At 43.2% G+C, this 16,413-nt stretch overlaps 1 protein-coding gene across 1 annotated transcript in view; it reads right to left on the bottom strand.

Annotated features, from left to right (window-relative positions):
* Window positions 1–2,189: 2,189 nt before the first annotated feature.
* Window positions 2,190–16,413, bottom strand: part of RNF152 (ring finger protein 152) — a 73,791-nt gene continuing 59,567 nt past the window's right edge. Inside the window, exon 2 of the mRNA XM_031026312.2 lies at window positions 2,190–9,973. Coding sequence (XP_030882172.1) covers window positions 9,203–9,814 — 612 coding nt within the window. The 5' untranslated portion in view covers window positions 9,815–9,973 and the 3' untranslated portion in view covers window positions 2,190–9,202. The remainder of the gene's footprint in view (window positions 9,974–16,413) is intronic.

Raw genomic sequence — 16,413 nt, 5'->3', positions numbered from 1 at the left:
ACCCCAATTTATCCTTCAGAGCTTATTCTAGAAGCCATTGCCCTTTCTGACTGATCTCTTCCCCAGAATCCACCAGATCAGCCTGCCCTGTTCCCTGTCATGTGCGTTCAAACACCATGTGCCCCTGCATTGGACAGAAACTGTATTTATTAGTGCCTGTCTTCCCTCCAGGACTGTGAGGGCCAAGAGGACAACGGCCATTTCCATCTCGTTCGTCTGGGCAGCTCTAGTGTCTGGCGAGCAGCCAGAATGCCCCGAGAAGGAACGAGTGACCCGAGAAGAGCTTCCTCCCCCCTCGTTTTCCAAGGGAGTCCATATCAATTTTCCTTTCTTGGTAGCCCAATTGGTGTACTTTTCTCTACTTTGATCTATCTCGAAAGATCTTCACTCTTTCAACCTTTAAAAAAAATCCATGCCAAGAGCCCATGACGTGTTCACATGTATGTGTATGCACACACACACAACACACATGCATGTGTGCACACGCAGGCACACCTCTACCTTCGCTTACTCTTGCAAATAAGAATAAATACATTCATTTATCAAGCAAAATAGTGTGAAGAGATGGGGAATGCAAGGAACAGGAGGAGGAAAGAGAGACTGAATCCAATTACAGCTATATCATTTTCTGGGTCAAGTAGAATTGTGCAAAAGTTTTCAAACCTATAAAAAGAAAAGCAGAGGCTCAGTCAGGTTCCAGGATCAGTTCCTTTCCCCGCAGCTGCCATTTCCCCAGCCTAGTGCTACACTATGTACACTGAACATGGGTTTCTCTTCAAGAGTCCTCGCTGGAAACAAAAGCATTGAGAAAACTCATGCATTGGCAGGTAAACAGGCTTTCATTTCAGGAAATTTGGCCGAACATTTGGAGGGGACGCAGATGTAAGGACTGAGGGGGAGGGTGGCAGACAGTGGATGCCAGGCCTGGCTCTAATCACTCCCTGTGCATCCTCTACCATCCCCTCCAGACCCTCGGTTACTCACACGCAGTACCCCTTGGCAGGGAGGGGCCAGAATGGCAAAGACCTTGGAGTTGACACAGGTTCCCCCCCACTTCTTCCAACCCTACACCCAGAGGCAGAAAACTTGCACTAGCTATCCAAATAGAGCCTCATCTGAAAGAGGTTGCCAACATGGGCCTCCCCAGGCAAGATATGCTTGCAGGGCTCTCCTGTGTCCCCCTGTCATTTACCCCAATTCCCACTAAGTCTACAGAGAAGTCTCTAGATAAGGCTATAGGTACAATCCAGTCCTGGGCATGGAGGAGCTAAGACCTGGAAAAGCTAAGGTCTTTAATAAATGCCTTAAATGCCTTTCTGCCCCTTTTAAGAAAAGCTCAAGCATGCGGAAGCAGTTACTATAAGGGAATCCCTACTGGCCCCAACACACACACACATGCCCGCTCACTCTGAGATCAGAGAAATCCATATAAGAAATTCTAAAATATGTGCAATAAATTTCACATTTCCAAAGATCTGGACTCCCTAGTACAGAGCTTGCTTTCTGGTACAAGAAATGCGTATTGAATCACAGTAATCTCACACTTTTAAAACTATGGGGATTGTTTTTTAATTGCCCAGAGAGCCAGGTCATGCTTATATATACTAGCATGCGTTATCAGATCATTGATAACCCCTTAAGAAGGATTAGGCCACTTGCTAAACTGAACTGAAATTCACTGATGTGATCCAGAGTTATTGAAAGACAGGATGCTTTTATCAAAAAAGGCTCTCCCAAACACTCTCAGTCCCACTGATGAAAATACGCATTGAAGGATACCTTTCCGGATTCAGAGCCAAGAGGCAGATCACACTGCCTCTCACTACACGAGCGCCTATGTGAAGTTGTTCTACACATAGTATAATAAGATGGTCCATCTGGGGCCTGACACACGCAATGCCACTTCTAAACAGGAGAAGGAGAAAGGTAGGGCCACCGGAAGTCATGAAAACTCAAGTTACAACACCATCCTTGCTATTACTCATTACAAATGCGCTCTTCGGCTTCTTGGAGGAGCCACTTGAAGGTCACCTCCGCTTAAAATTCTTGGCTCAGGAGCTCCTTGTTCCTTTATTACCTAAGTCTATTAAAATTCTTAGAGTAGCTGATGATGAAAATTCCAGCCAATTTTTTTTTTCTCCATGGAGTGGGAAGAAAAAAAAAAAACAAAAAACCAACGCGTGAGTCTATTTGAAATCGTTTTATGAATTTTAATCATAGCAAATGTGTTTTAACAGTAGTCATAAAATCAACATTACCACATATACAAAGGACAAGACACCAGTTTGGCATACAAAAATACCATATATTAAAATTGGGTTCATTGGAAAAACTCAGGACTTGCTAAGACACCATCTACACCAGAGAGAGCAAGCAAGAATGCTTTTAAGACATTCAGATTTAAAAACAGCAGCTTGATATCCCCCTTACAAAGTCAATTATTTGGCAACATTTGAACAATATTTTCTACACAGCCCAGCAGCTCATTTATTTGTAGGGCTATTTGGCCCTTTAAAAGAAAAGCTCCTAAAATAAATAATCTACATAATTGTGAATGAAACATGTCAAGGACTTGAGTTAGCCTCTGAGCAGCATTAATCTAGCCATCTGACTGGAGTATTAGTTATCAAGAGGGCCAGGGAACCCACCAGTGGACCTGGAAGACCGGCAGGAACCCTCCAGAGCAGCCGCATGGCTTATGATGGGGAAGTCTGCACCCACCCCAAGCTGACACCAGCCTCCCCTCCTGCAACTGTCAAGTGAAGCAAACAGGAACACGTGGTGGAATAAAGAAAATATAATAAATGACAACAACCAGGATTGAAAACCAAAATATTCTTGAACGAGTCTTCCCAATAGCATCAACCTACTCAAGTCGGAATACATCCACAGGCATGGGCATTGCATTCCACTGCTAAGAGGGTGTTATTAGAGTTTGTCTGTAATGACTCAGCAACCAACTCTAGAGCAGGCTCTGAGATTGTCTAGCGTGTGGACAACCCAGGGGGGCCCTCCTTGGATCCTCTCATTGGCCGAGCCCATTCCCTATAGGTCTTCAACTTAAACATCTGGGATTTAATTGTGCTTGTCTAAGTTATTCCTAGCCGTCCTTGTGTTTCTTTCTTCAGCTGGTTTCTGCCACGACTGACCTTCAGCTCCTATATATTTTGTTCTCGACCCAGGTTCCCATTACAGATTTCTCTCCTTTTATGCAACTATTTTCTCACTGTCTTGAGCACATCTATCTATTGCTATAGACCTGAGGCCACATCTCCACTGCTCCCACAGATCTGTCTCTCAGCCAGAAAAATCAGACCAGGAGTTTCCTGAACCACAGTGTACAACAGCAGCTACTCTGTCCTCCCATTTAAATAGAGATGACACCGATTGAGGTCGAACCTTGCTCCCCTTCAAGGGGACATCTTCCTCCTCTTTTTCCTCCTTCTTACAGCCCATGCTCCTTTACCACCCTCACATTCAATCGTCTACTTCCAGATTCTCAAAAAGCAAATGTCAAATTAAAAATGGAACATCCCCTTTGGAAAACTCTTGTTGGAATAACCCAGTAACTCACAGGGAGAATACAGAAAACTGTCACACAGGCTACTAGCCCTACAGCCCATAGTGATGAATTTAGAGCAGCGTTCTAGAAGAACAGGGACAACTATAAGAGAGCACCCCCAGAAAAACAAAGAAAATGCATGCTGTTGCAGACTTCAAGAGACTCCTCTGTACTTTGCCCCAAATATTACTGATTGTCCCTAAAAAGATCGTAATATGAATCATATCAAAAATCTTAGACTAGAATAATAAAGTCCAGCTAGCGAGATGAGTGTTTTCAAGCACCACTACATCATAAGTGAGATATACATAGTGGGATACCCCAGGCAGTGAATCCTGAAAAAACAAACAAACAAAAATCCCTTGGTCCAACTGTGCAAGTAAACTTGTGCTGAAAAACTGGAGCCATGCTGCAAGAGTTCAGGAATAATGGTACTCCACCCATGATGCCTGAACAGAGCCAAAAAACAAGGCATTTGAAAGACAGAAATTAAATGCCCCACCTGCTTATGTTCTTCGATCATCAATGGCTTTCCAATAAAATGTATACAGTAGAACCCACCTCTTCATATGCTTGAAGTCTCAGGGGTTTATTCATCTAGACATTCCCAAAGGTGGTTGGTTTGATACAATGTATGCAGCCCATAGCATTTGTTAAGAAATTAATATCTAAATTCAACATTATATAACCCACAAATTGGAAAACATGACTAACAATATTTTTTACTTGATTTTTTAACTCCTGTTACAGCTAAGTCATGTGTGTGTATCTACCTATATGTCTATACCTATATGTGCAGACAGAGATATGTGTATCTATATATAGTGAATCGTGTCAGAAAAAAAAATCAATGGCTTGAATTTCCACTTATTTTTTAGAAGTATTTCATGCTTAATAATATTTAACTGATCTTCATTGCTTTTGAGATAGACTACTACTTTCAACACAGTTACTGAATTTTCTTGATTACTTCATTCTTTTTTGGAGCTTCTGTTTTGGTAAGGGTTATATTGTAAGTGATCTTTTACTGGGAGTGATGAAAATGGCAAGGAACAGTCTCTCCTTCCAGGTCAAGGATGACCGATCAACTGACGGGTGACACGACTTGTGTGGAAACAAAACGCTGACTGATTGGCAGCATCATTCTTTTAGGAGAAGATAGAAATTCAAACCTTTTCGATATCACTCCTCTCATACCAATAACCTCTGGACCTCTAAATTCCTCTTAAGTCTAAAGAAAAACTACCATTTTGGCAAAAAAAAGAATTAAGTAATTTTAAAAGCTAAAAAGGTCATGCCCACTGACGAGTTCTAGAAAAAAAATTCACCAGGTTTTGCTAACTTGACACAAATGCATGCTTACGTTACATTCAGCAACAATGAAAAGCAGACTAGCCAATTTTGACACAGCACAGGATTTCAAATAAAGCAATGGGAACTCTTCAAATCAAAATCTAGACCATAATAAATACCACAGTACCAGGAAGAGTCTCATCTTTCTATGAAAATATATCTCAAACTGAATTTTCTGCTTTCCTTTACTCACTTAAAAAGCAATTTTAGTAACTTTAACAACCCTCAAGTCTTTAAATTCCATGGGCAATGTTTTTTAAGGTAAAAAAAAAAAAAATGCCTTTGTGCAAGGCTGCAAACTGGCAGTTTGTTCAGGGACAAGGGATAAAAGGAAAAGCCAAACAAGACGACAAGCGTCCAATCTCACTCTAAAAATAGTACCTCTGTTGTAGTCTGGTATCCGAAAAAGGATGCCCACATGTGCCCACACCAAACACGACGACGAGCCAGCAGACTTCAGGGGCAAACAAAAACCCTCTATGAACACTGCAAAACATGATTGCTCTTACATTTCACACCTTACTCATGCAGTGATGAAGTCTGGGTAAGATGCTCGAAGTGAAGAGGAATTTCATTAGGCTTTTGTTTTGTTTTGTTTTTCTGTAACATTTACTTTTTGGCCATAAGACCCTAAACACAGTTTCAGAGTACGGGTCACGCATAGCTTGCGAGTCAGAAGTTTTTGCAGCTACTGTCTAACTACTATTTCTGGACAATAGATTCACATGCAGCTACTGATCCCAGAAAAGGGGCTTCGTAAAGCACTCTTTAAGCTTCACTGACCATTTTTTGGCCCAAAGTATGGAAGTAATAACCCCAAAGGGCAATCGATGAATTTTATTTTTTCAATCAATGAATTTTAATCATCATACTTGAGATCTACTTTTTAAGCCCAGAAAGGATTTTTTTTAGCCAACTGCATGTTACTAAACCACAAACTGTCTTCCTAGCCTTACTCTGTTAACACTCTCATGTTCGATCCTACTGTGCAACCCTCCAGAATTACACGATCCGATATGGTGGCCACAGCCAAAAGTGAGTGACTATGTTTAAATAACTTAAAATGAAATAAAATACAAAATCCAGTTCCTCAGTCGTACTAACCCCGCTTCAACTGCCCACTAGCCAATGTGGCCAGTGGCCACTATATTGGACTGCAAAGGTCATAGAACACTTCCATCATTGGAGAAAGATCTATTGAACAGACTAGATCTCAAAGGCTGCACCAGCACATGGGTTAACCTTCAATGGACCTACTTTTAAGTCACGCTCGAGACTGAACTTAATTATATTCTTAAAGAAAATACCTTTTAGCTTTCTAGTCATAAAGTATGGCTGAAACTGAGAACCAGTTTGCCTTTTCATCACAACTTATGCCCCAGGTCATTATACAAAAATTTCCCAAAGACAATGCTTTTTGAGAGCATACTCGGTTGGCTCTACGTAACATATTAAGCATTCTCTCGCTTATGTCAAGATCATTAATAAAGAGGAAAATTCATGCTTCTTAAAGTTTACTATTTACACAACACTCATTGTCCTTTACATAACGGGGGGGGGGGGCAAATGGTTTGCAATTTTAAAAATTCAAATCACATCATTTTTCTTAAATGTCTATACTCATCCTTAAATCAACCCTCCTTTCATTTCCCAGAAAGGTAGATGCTAACTAAAACAGATATATATATTTAAAAAAAAAAACAAAAAACTAAAACACTATTTAGTTAAGGGAATTCATCCACTCTCCAAAAGACCATAGCCCAGTAGAGACATCAACAGGCCTAGGAAGGAGCAAGAGAAACTATAATGCAGTTCTTGTCTCCCTTTTGCTGCAGAATTACAAGGGGCCACATACCTCTGTGGGCCTCCATGGATTCATGTACAAAATGAAGCCACCAGAGGTTGCTTTCAGCTCTGAATTTCTGTGCTTTCAGTTGTGATTTTTTTCATTGATGTGCAACTGTGAATTCCGGTTGATTGTGTCACTGGACTTTTGTCACACGGGGTAGATGAATTGCTAGTGTCGTGGGGAAATGCCAGAAGAGGCCAGCAGGATGGGACGCCAACTAGCATGAAAACATCAAGTCTACAAAAATTCTATCTGCAGGCTGAGATAGGACGCACACAAACACACACACACACACGTGTGCACAACTGCACACTTTAACAAGCAATGCACAAATAACTGCAGGCAGAATCCATTTAAACAAGATTTCTTAGGTCAGTAAGATGCACACACAAAATTCTGATTTTGGTGTTACTGTTACCTTAAATTGTAAAGTCAAGAATCTATCACAGAGCCGATTAATTTTGCACTGCTTCACTGCAGCTCTAGCATGGGATTGTTTTTAAGTTACGTGGACATTTTTACTCTACGGCTTTGCACTAAGAAACACAGGGCTCTCTATCGCCACGCACATTAGTGTCTATGTACAACCTACTTAACACGTAGAAGTCTAGGACATACTACACTACAGGGCCAGTCATTTCATACTGTACATAAACAGATGTAGATATCATTCACAAAATTAACTCAAATATGGCCTGGCTGAAAACTGCAAGGGTCAAGTCCATTTGAAATGTAGCATTCTTAATGCAACATTTCCTGTGGGGTTTTTTCCTCCGAGAGGAATAGAAATTAGGTCAGACATGCATCACAGCAGCCTGGCAGAGTTTGAGAAATCAACACTAACCCAACAGTATATTATGTTATGTAATAGAGAATAGTATTCAGCTAATATGATACCTAAATTATTAATACCAAATAAATCCTAGATTATTTGTTGTATAATGCCCAATAGCTTACACAATAAAATGGCATTTTAACCTGATTTCTACTTTGAGCTCTCAAATACACTTGCTTCATGAATTCCATAAAAGAAATTAGAAGAGAATTGTAAAGCTCACAGCTTTTTCTGAACACACACACATCCAGGCACAGGAATTTACCACTTAACGCCAGCAGACCTTTCTTCACCAGGGTCTGAGAATTTATGATGAACTGATCCACTTAGATTGGGAATGTGAGTTGTTAGTTTATCTTGTCACTTTTCTCAATAAAAACATATTTTGAAATACAAGAGATTTTCTCACTTATACCAACAAGAAGAAACTGGAATCCTAATGGTTTAACCTTCACGGAACATCTTTCAAAAAGCAATCATGGACTGTCTATTAAAATGTCAGTCCAGGTTTGTCATCGATGAACAACACTCACGTCTATTACAATATCTCCAAACTGGGAGAAAAGACAGAATCTTCTGTTACTTTCCATTTGTGCCTCACAGAATACAGGACTTGAATACACAGAAGAGGAGCAAATGTTGGAAGTGACGGGTGTGTGACACTTCACTGGGCAGATCCCGGTGCTCAAGAGGTGGCCACCGAGTCAGACCCTGGACTCATTCAGGCCCACAAAGTCTTACTCCCGGGATTCTTCTGAAAAGATTCAAAACCTGAGGTAAGTCAGATGACACACATACACATGAACACACACACAAGTACACAATATTTACATTTAAAATTCTTATTTCGTGAGATGGCTTGAGAAAAATTGGCATATAGGGTTCCTGTGGGATTAGGCATTTCTCATTATTACTCAGTTTATTGCTCCCCTGTTGGGCTTTCAGTTCAAAAAACACATAGCGAGCTCTAATTACAAGGGAAGAAAAATGAAGGTATGTAACAAAACACAACACACTGGAAACACTTGTTCAGACGTTTTCTCCAAAAAAATGACCGTCCACTTCACTTATTGTAATTTGAGTGCCATTCAAAAAGTATAAAAAGCCTCAGCAACTAAATGGAAGACTGGATTTCCATTAAAAAGGGGAAAGAAACCAGCACTGCATGTCGTCGCTGAATTTTTACGTGGATTCTCAGGTTTAATTCTACTTATATACATAAGCATCTCTGTTTTAATCTACCACATTTAGAGAAGATCACATTGTATGCACTTGCACGGTTTAACGTCTAAGTAGATTAGGTCTATCTCGTAACATGATTTTGACAAATCATAAATTACAGTCCATTTAATAAATGATTATGAGGATGCATGCAATCGTCTTCGAAGCTGTTGCCACCAACACTCAGAACGATTTGCCCGGTATCTCGCTGAGACCTCACGTCTGCCCTTCGTGTCTGTCTCCGGTTAATCAAGCGGTAGCCCAGAGGCCATGGCTGGCACCAAATGATCAGCGTCGCCCCCCATCTTCTCACTGCGATCCCATCACCAACACCTGCTCAACCCCGAATTGGCACCCACGAGAGACTTCCCTGCAGCCCTGTTCAGCCACAGGAGATCACAGTGAAGCGCTTAGAAATGCAAGACATGTTGTGCAGCACGATGCCCAGCAGGAAGACGAGGACGCAGGCCACCAGGATCACAGTGCACACCCCAGACCAGGTGGAGCTTTTCGCCACACCCCGCCTGTCTGGCTCCTCCTCCCCCGCCTCCGGGGGCGCCCCGCCCTGCAGAGGTTGCTGCTCTGAGGGGACGGTCACCACGGTGACGGCCTTCTGCTGGCTCCCGGGCAGCAGGCGGCAGCTCATGTCTCCCGGCAGCAGCGCTCGCTCCTTGGAGATGGGCAGGGGCAGCATGTAGCACCCATTGCTGGGAAGTTTGATGAACACTGGGGTGTGCTCGGACGCGTGCGGGATGGCGATGACCGCAAGGACCTCAGGGTCGTCGGGGAGCTGCGACACGGAGAAGCCCGGGGGCAGCTTGGTGATGCCCCGGCACCAGGGGCACCTCACGTCCTTCTGGCTTGTCCTCATCTGCTGGAGGCACACCGAGCAGCAGGTGTGTTTGCAATCCAGCAACTTGGGCCTTCGCCGGGGGCTGTAGTAGTTGAAACAGATCTGACATTCCAGCAAAGAATCTTGGGAGAGCGTCTCCATCGCGGCCGTGCCTGTGGCCGGGAAGCAGGAGGGCCAAGGCCAAGGGCAAGGAGCTTGTGTTCAGGGGCCGGCACTCCCACGCCTTCCTTCTTGTCTTTCCAAAGTCGTCAGGTGACCGGAGAGCTCACGGACATAGAGCATACTCAAGTGTGTTCATTTCTGAAGAAGATAAAAAAATGCAGAAAAGTTAATGACTTCAAACAAGCTGAGATGTCAGCACATCTGGAATTCAAAAGTCTTGACACTGGGTCAAAAACGTAAAAATGTCCCACTCGAGAGAGATTACAGGAGTTCCTTGGGTAATGCCCAGTGGAAGGTAAATGAGTTGTCTCAGGCGGCTTCTTAGGGTAAATACTTTGCTCATTTCTAAAGGGAATACCTTCATGGGGGTACACAATGCCCCGTATTTCATAAAGAGGGAGTCTTGATTCTGTTTTGTGTATTTCGGTGGACCCTGGCTTGTTCTTCTAAAATACACAGGAGAAATGCTCTTGCTTCCAATAACTTTGTAGCATCTCCTAGAAGTAAATTTCTTTCCTTAGACCCTCTGGTCTTCTTTTCCTGACTCTACTTACCCTCCTGTAAGTATTCATTGCCAGATTCAGGCGCAACTTCCCAAATCTAGTGACTCCATGTAACTAACTAGTTCGCTCAATTCCTCTCTCATAGGAAATTAAAACAATGCCGCCAAAGAAGTGCACACAGGCATCTGGTTTTTGGTTTTGTTTTTTTCCCACCAAATCACTGAAACAAATTCTTGTCACTTGGTTTTAAAAGAGACAAAAACTCGAAACAACTGCAACAAAGACCAGCGGCAACAATGAACCTTCAGGCAGCAGGGGTCACAAAGGCACCCAAGGACCCCTAGTATTTTTCAGTCCATTCTTTTAATTGCATTACTATTTAGGCTTGCACCAAGTAACAGGACTACAAGCAAATACTATTAACTCACCAGTCAGAATCAAGTATTGTCTAGCAAGAGGCTGTCAGTGAAGACTGGCAAGCACCCCCCCACCATAAAACAAAAAGAGTGCCAGCCTCCTGGTTGAAAGAAAGCAAAGTAACTTAGTTCAACTTAACTGGGGTCTGAGGAACCCAGTGTTTCAGTGAAGGCTGCCCAACTCTGTTTCCTATTGAAAGCGTCCAAATTACGGGTCTCTGGATGGAATCACAATGACTCTGGAAAGAACTACCCAACCACTATTGTAGAAATAATTGCCAGTCATTGAACCCCACCCACTCCCAGAGCCAGGAGCTAATAACATGGAAAAGCTCCAGCACGTTTCTTAAAAATCAAACCTTCTTTTTCTAACTTCCCTTGTGAAATTAAGAAGGTACTCCTTGCCAATGATATGATTTGTTAAAAATCAAAATTAGAAATGCAGAAAAAGCATAAAGCAAAAAATAATCACTGGTAAAAGTTAACAATGACAGTCAAAAAGAGCAACATAATTGTAAAACATTTTAGCTGTAGTAAGAGCGCCTAGATTAAATTACTGAAAGTCAAATACAGTAATACAGCATTCGGAAAGTTCATATCATAATCAACTGCTTACCTAGCTACTAATTCAAGAATTTTTTATAGAATAATTGAAATTTGCTAAGGGTAGAACTCAACTGTTCTCACTGAAAAAAATATATATATGAAGTGGTGGACATGTTAATCAGCTAGATTGGGGGGGTCCTTTCACAATGCATATAGCAAATCACCACCATGCATACCTTAAATACCTTACACTTTTGTCAGTTATACCTCAATAAAGCTGAAAAAAAGTAAAAATTAAAGATATCTGTGGAGCATATCAGGAACAAAGCACAATGCTAGCTAGCTACTCTAGGGCATCAAGATGAATCAGGTCCAGATCCTACTCTTAAGCAATTTCAGGTTAGCTAAGAAAGAAAACATGAATAGATTTCCTCTTCCATTCATTTATTCATTCAAATTCTTATTGAACATCTGCCATGTGTCAAGCATTATGGTATTTGTTTTTGTCCCTTGTAACTAAGACCTTGTCACTGCCCACAAGAAACTCCCAGCCTAGCGGTAACCAGTTATGCATGTGAACAGTTGAATAGAGTGATACAAGCCATACAGGAGCCGGAGGAATCAGGGATGGCTCAATGAAAGATCTGGATATGGAGGGGATTTAGACATGTAAAATCAGGGGGCAGTTTATTTTCAGGTTCGGAAATCAGTGTGAGCAAAGGAAAGAGGGTGAGCAACAACAGAATTATTTCTAGACTCTACCTGTGGCACTGGCTAGACGATTTTTTTTCTTAGTACAAGAGTAACTTAAAAATGCCCCCTCTAAGAGTTTTATAGTTTTAGCTTTGATGTTTAGGTCTTTGAAACAGATGCCTTTTTAATTTATTACTATTTTTTTAAGATTTTATTTTTCAGTAATCTCTACACCCAAAGTGGGGCTCAAACTTACAACCCCGAGATCCAGAGTACAGGCTCCACCAACTGAGCCAGCCAGGCACCCCCAGATGCCTTTTAAAGAAACAAAATTCTTACAGCACCTGCAAGCACCCTCCTGCTGGCCCAGCCGGAGAGCACAGCCCTGCAGGGAGGGGAGAAGTGAGCATTGCCAGGCACAGACCACACACCGTGGACAGCCTTGAGTGCCAGGCCAAGGATGCGGGGCTTTCTAGCAGGTGATGGGAAAACACCAGACAGATTAAGAGTATGAGAATGAGGGGACACCTGGGTGGCTCAGTCGGTTAAGCATCTGCCTCCCCAGTCAGGTCATGATCCTGGGGTCCAGGGATTGAGCCCTGTGTGGGGCTCCCTGCTCAGTGGGGGGTCTGTTTCTCCCTCGCTCTCTGTACCTCCCCATCCCCACCCCCTGCTCATTCTCTCTCTCTCTCTAAAAAATAAATAAAATCTTTTAAAAAAAAGAGAGTATGAGAATGATTCATTAGGGTAGTCATATTCGGGATACATTGGAAAGAACTGCTGGGAAGCTATTATAATATTAGACAAGAGGTAACGAGTCGTTGAAGGAAAGACTGGCAATCAGGATGAAGAGATGAGAGGTGCCAAGTGATTCTAGGGAAGCCGAGTGGGATCCGGCAGTGAATTACAATGTGGCTGTACGGTGGGGAGAAGGCACAGAAAGTCTGGAGAGGAGAGTGGCATCATTAAGAGAAATAGGGATCCCGAGAGAACGACAGTGAGTTCTGCTTGGGCCATATTCCAGTTGAGGTGCTGGGAAGATATACGAAATAAGTTATGCAGGAAGATAGGAGAGAGTCAGACAAAAGCTGAAAGTGTGGGGCTGATATTGTAGAGAAGAGTCAGGTGTGGACCTGGAGACCCAGGTGACGGCCACAGAGAAGAGCTATCAGCCAGAGACAACGGAACAGAAGAGAGAGACACCCTCGGGGAGCACACAGCTCCGTCTGATGGAAAGGAAGAACGGGGACAGAAGCAGAAGGAAAGCTATCAACATCTCCCAGCACACATCCCCAGGCCTGAGCAGCATAAGGGTATGGAGAGGGAACCTCGGGTTTTCGTGACCAGGAGATCCTTAGTATTTTTAAGAGTGTTTTCAATGGAGCATCAGGGAGGTGACGCAGTCGGCAGGGATGCTAGAATGGGAGCACCAGAGCCCCTTTTGAGGTAGTGCGAGACGAAGGGGCAGGCCAGGAGCTGAGAAGACCAGGAATCAAACACTTTGTTTTGAGAACAGAGAAATTTGAGCAAAGAGAAGCAGGGGAGGCAGGAGTGCTCCAAGCTCCAGGCTCTGCGCTTCGCTGTCCAACGCCGTGACCGCCAGCGACAGGTGCAGGTGAGGGGAGCGTGTGGAGCTTAGAGAGGGGAGAGCCGACAGACTTCTGCAGTGGGGAATGCGTGACGGAAATCCCCAGTGGGCCAGCAGTTAGGGTAGAACCTTCTAATTTCAGACCCCAGGTACGGAATGTATTCTTTCTTAAAATCCAAAAGCAAAACACAGGGTTTGCTGGTGAATCTTGGCAAATGCTCCTCTCTATCCTTAGCGTTAAAGCCCAGGGACAGAGATAAGGCCACAGCGATAGACCACAGGGAGATGAGATGTGAATGTGTGTGGATGGGAAGGATTGACTGCTTGGAGCTATGGAGGCAGAAATGACAGAACTAGGGAGGGGTAAGAGAAAAAGCACAGATTCTTGCAGTTTTATGAATTTGGAGACAGCTTTCCTTAACAATGGCCCTCAGGACTACCACCCTCAAGATACACGGAGCTGGGACAAAAAATATTTCTTGACACCAGTACAGAAACAGTGACCATCGATTTATTACCCTTCCTGCCGTATTCTTTACCTTACTTCCATATAAAAATGTGGGAAGCAGCTTAGCAGAGGAGGAAGAACAGAGGCTTTGGCCTCAATGAAATTTGGGTCCAATTCTTGCTCCGTCACCACCAGCTGTGACACCAGAGTGAGTCACTGAACCTCTGGAAGCCTGCGTCTTCACCAGCTAATGAGGGAAAATGGAGTTGTAGCAGAAGTCAAGTGAAGGGCTCGGGGAGCACTGGTGTTATCTCCCTCCCTCCCTCCTGACTCCAGACTCCTTCCGGTGCCGTGTGCCATCTGCCCAGGGAGCTCTCCCTGGCTCTCAAAGAGCTGCCATTTTGAACAGCTTGGGAGGAAGAATGCAAGTGTTCTCCTTGGCCCTGCCCCAAGACCTGCCACACCATCATTTTTCAACAAAACCAACATGCAATTTTATTCATGAATTTATGTTCCAAGTAATGTTCACTTAATTGGCGTTGAGCTCCCTTAAAACTAGATTATACTACTCAATTTCCAACTCTATCCAAGTAAGCCTAGGCCCTAGGATAGAGGCTGAACACCAAAGCAGAATGGGGAAACAATTCCTATCTTCCACGCTTAGCCACTCAAGCCATTTTGGCAGCAGCATCTCTGATTTATCCGTGGACGTGTTCGGTATGAAGCCAGCCTATAGTGTATTCCAGTTTATTTTCCGCAGCATAATTAGGAATGATGATGATTAGTTAGGTAAAGAGAAGAAAATTTATGAGCCTATGGACCGAAGCTAATGATAAATCATCCCTTTTCCTTTTCTTCGGAACCTGGAAAGGTGTGAGTCAATCACAGAAGAAAGGGAATGCAAACAAAGCCCATGTAAGCTGGAAAATAAACTCGAGTGCCTGGTCAAATGCATCATACACAAGGCACACACTGGCGAGAGCCTCAGGAACCAGAGTTTGATGTTATTTCCTTACTGGAGCAAGATACGGCAGTCAAGTAAAACACTCATTACATTTAAGAGGAAAGGGCACTTCACTGGAATGCATACAAACAGGTGTATACTGAAATATATTGGAACAATTTATTTTGAAAGAATCTGAAAAACCAGATCACAAGAAGAGAAATAGCCCCTGAAGGAGGACATTCTCAAAATAATTATGGTTTATAATAAGATAGAACTTACTTTCAAATATTTTCATAAAACAGTACTTAGTTTCATAAATGATGTCAGTAGTACAATATACAGATAAAAGGCCTTGAATAATCACTGAACGCAGTCCTAACGCATGTCTTGGTTTAAAATGCCTTTAAAAAAAAAATTTGTTTATTTATTTAAGAGAGAGCAAGCACGCGGGGGGCGGGGAAAGGGAGAGAGAGAGAGAAGGATAGAAGCAGACTCCCCACTGAGCGTGGAGCCCGATGCAGGGCTGGACCTCATGACGCTGAGATCACAACCTGAGCCTAAATCAGATGTCGGGCACTCAACCGACTGCACCACCCAGGCACCCCTAAAATGCTTTCCTTGGTTTCGGCTCAGGTTGTGATCTCAGGGTCGTGAGACGGAGGCCCGCATTGGGCTCCCTGCTCCTCTGAGTCGGCTCGAGATTTTCTCCCGCTCCTTCTCCTTTGGCCCCTTGTTCACGCGCGCCCTCTCTCTCTCACTCTCTCTCTCATATAAATAAATAAAATCTTTTTAAAAAAATGGATTGAGATTTGTGTAACTAGAGGAGGCATGATTTGGGGGGGGAAATGCCAAGAACTAAAGGGTTGTGTATGTTGCTATTGTTTGGGGGCAGCGGATATTCGATGCTTTACCATATTGATACATGTTCACAAAATAAAACTTCCCCCTTTTTTTAAACTATATAATTTTTTAATAAAGATTATTTATTTATTTATTTATTTGACAGGGAGCGACACAGCGAGAGAGGGAACACAAGCAGGGGGAGTGGGAGAGGGAGAAGCAGGCTCCCCGCTGATGTGGGGCTCAATCCCAGAACCCTGGGATCCTGACCTGAGCCGAAGGCAGACGCTTAACGACTGAGCCACCCAGGCGCCCCTAAACTAGATAATTCTAAGCACCTTTATAAAAGGTGTGGGCATCATAAAGTGCTACTATGAACTCAGTGGGTGGTAAAGCAGCACAGATCTCCAATACCGAGTTTGTATAGTCCCAGTTACTTTTATTTTTTTTATTTTTTTTATTTTTTTATTTTTTTTGCGAGAGAGAGAATGAGAGAGAGCACGAGAGGGAGGAGGGTCAGAGGGAGAAGCAGACTCCCTGCTAAGCAGGGAGCCCGATGTGGGACTCGATCCCGGGACTCCAGGATCATGACCTGAGC

This window comes from Leptonychotes weddellii, chromosome 13 (assembly GCF_054177405.1).
Source record: "Leptonychotes weddellii isolate Sample4059 chromosome 13, ASM5417740v2, whole genome shotgun sequence".
In the NCBI taxonomy this organism is placed as follows: Eukaryota; Metazoa; Chordata; class Mammalia; order Carnivora; family Phocidae; genus Leptonychotes; species Leptonychotes weddellii.
The sequence above is the reverse complement of the archived record's forward strand: the minus strand, read 5'-3'. Positions and strand labels throughout refer to the sequence as shown.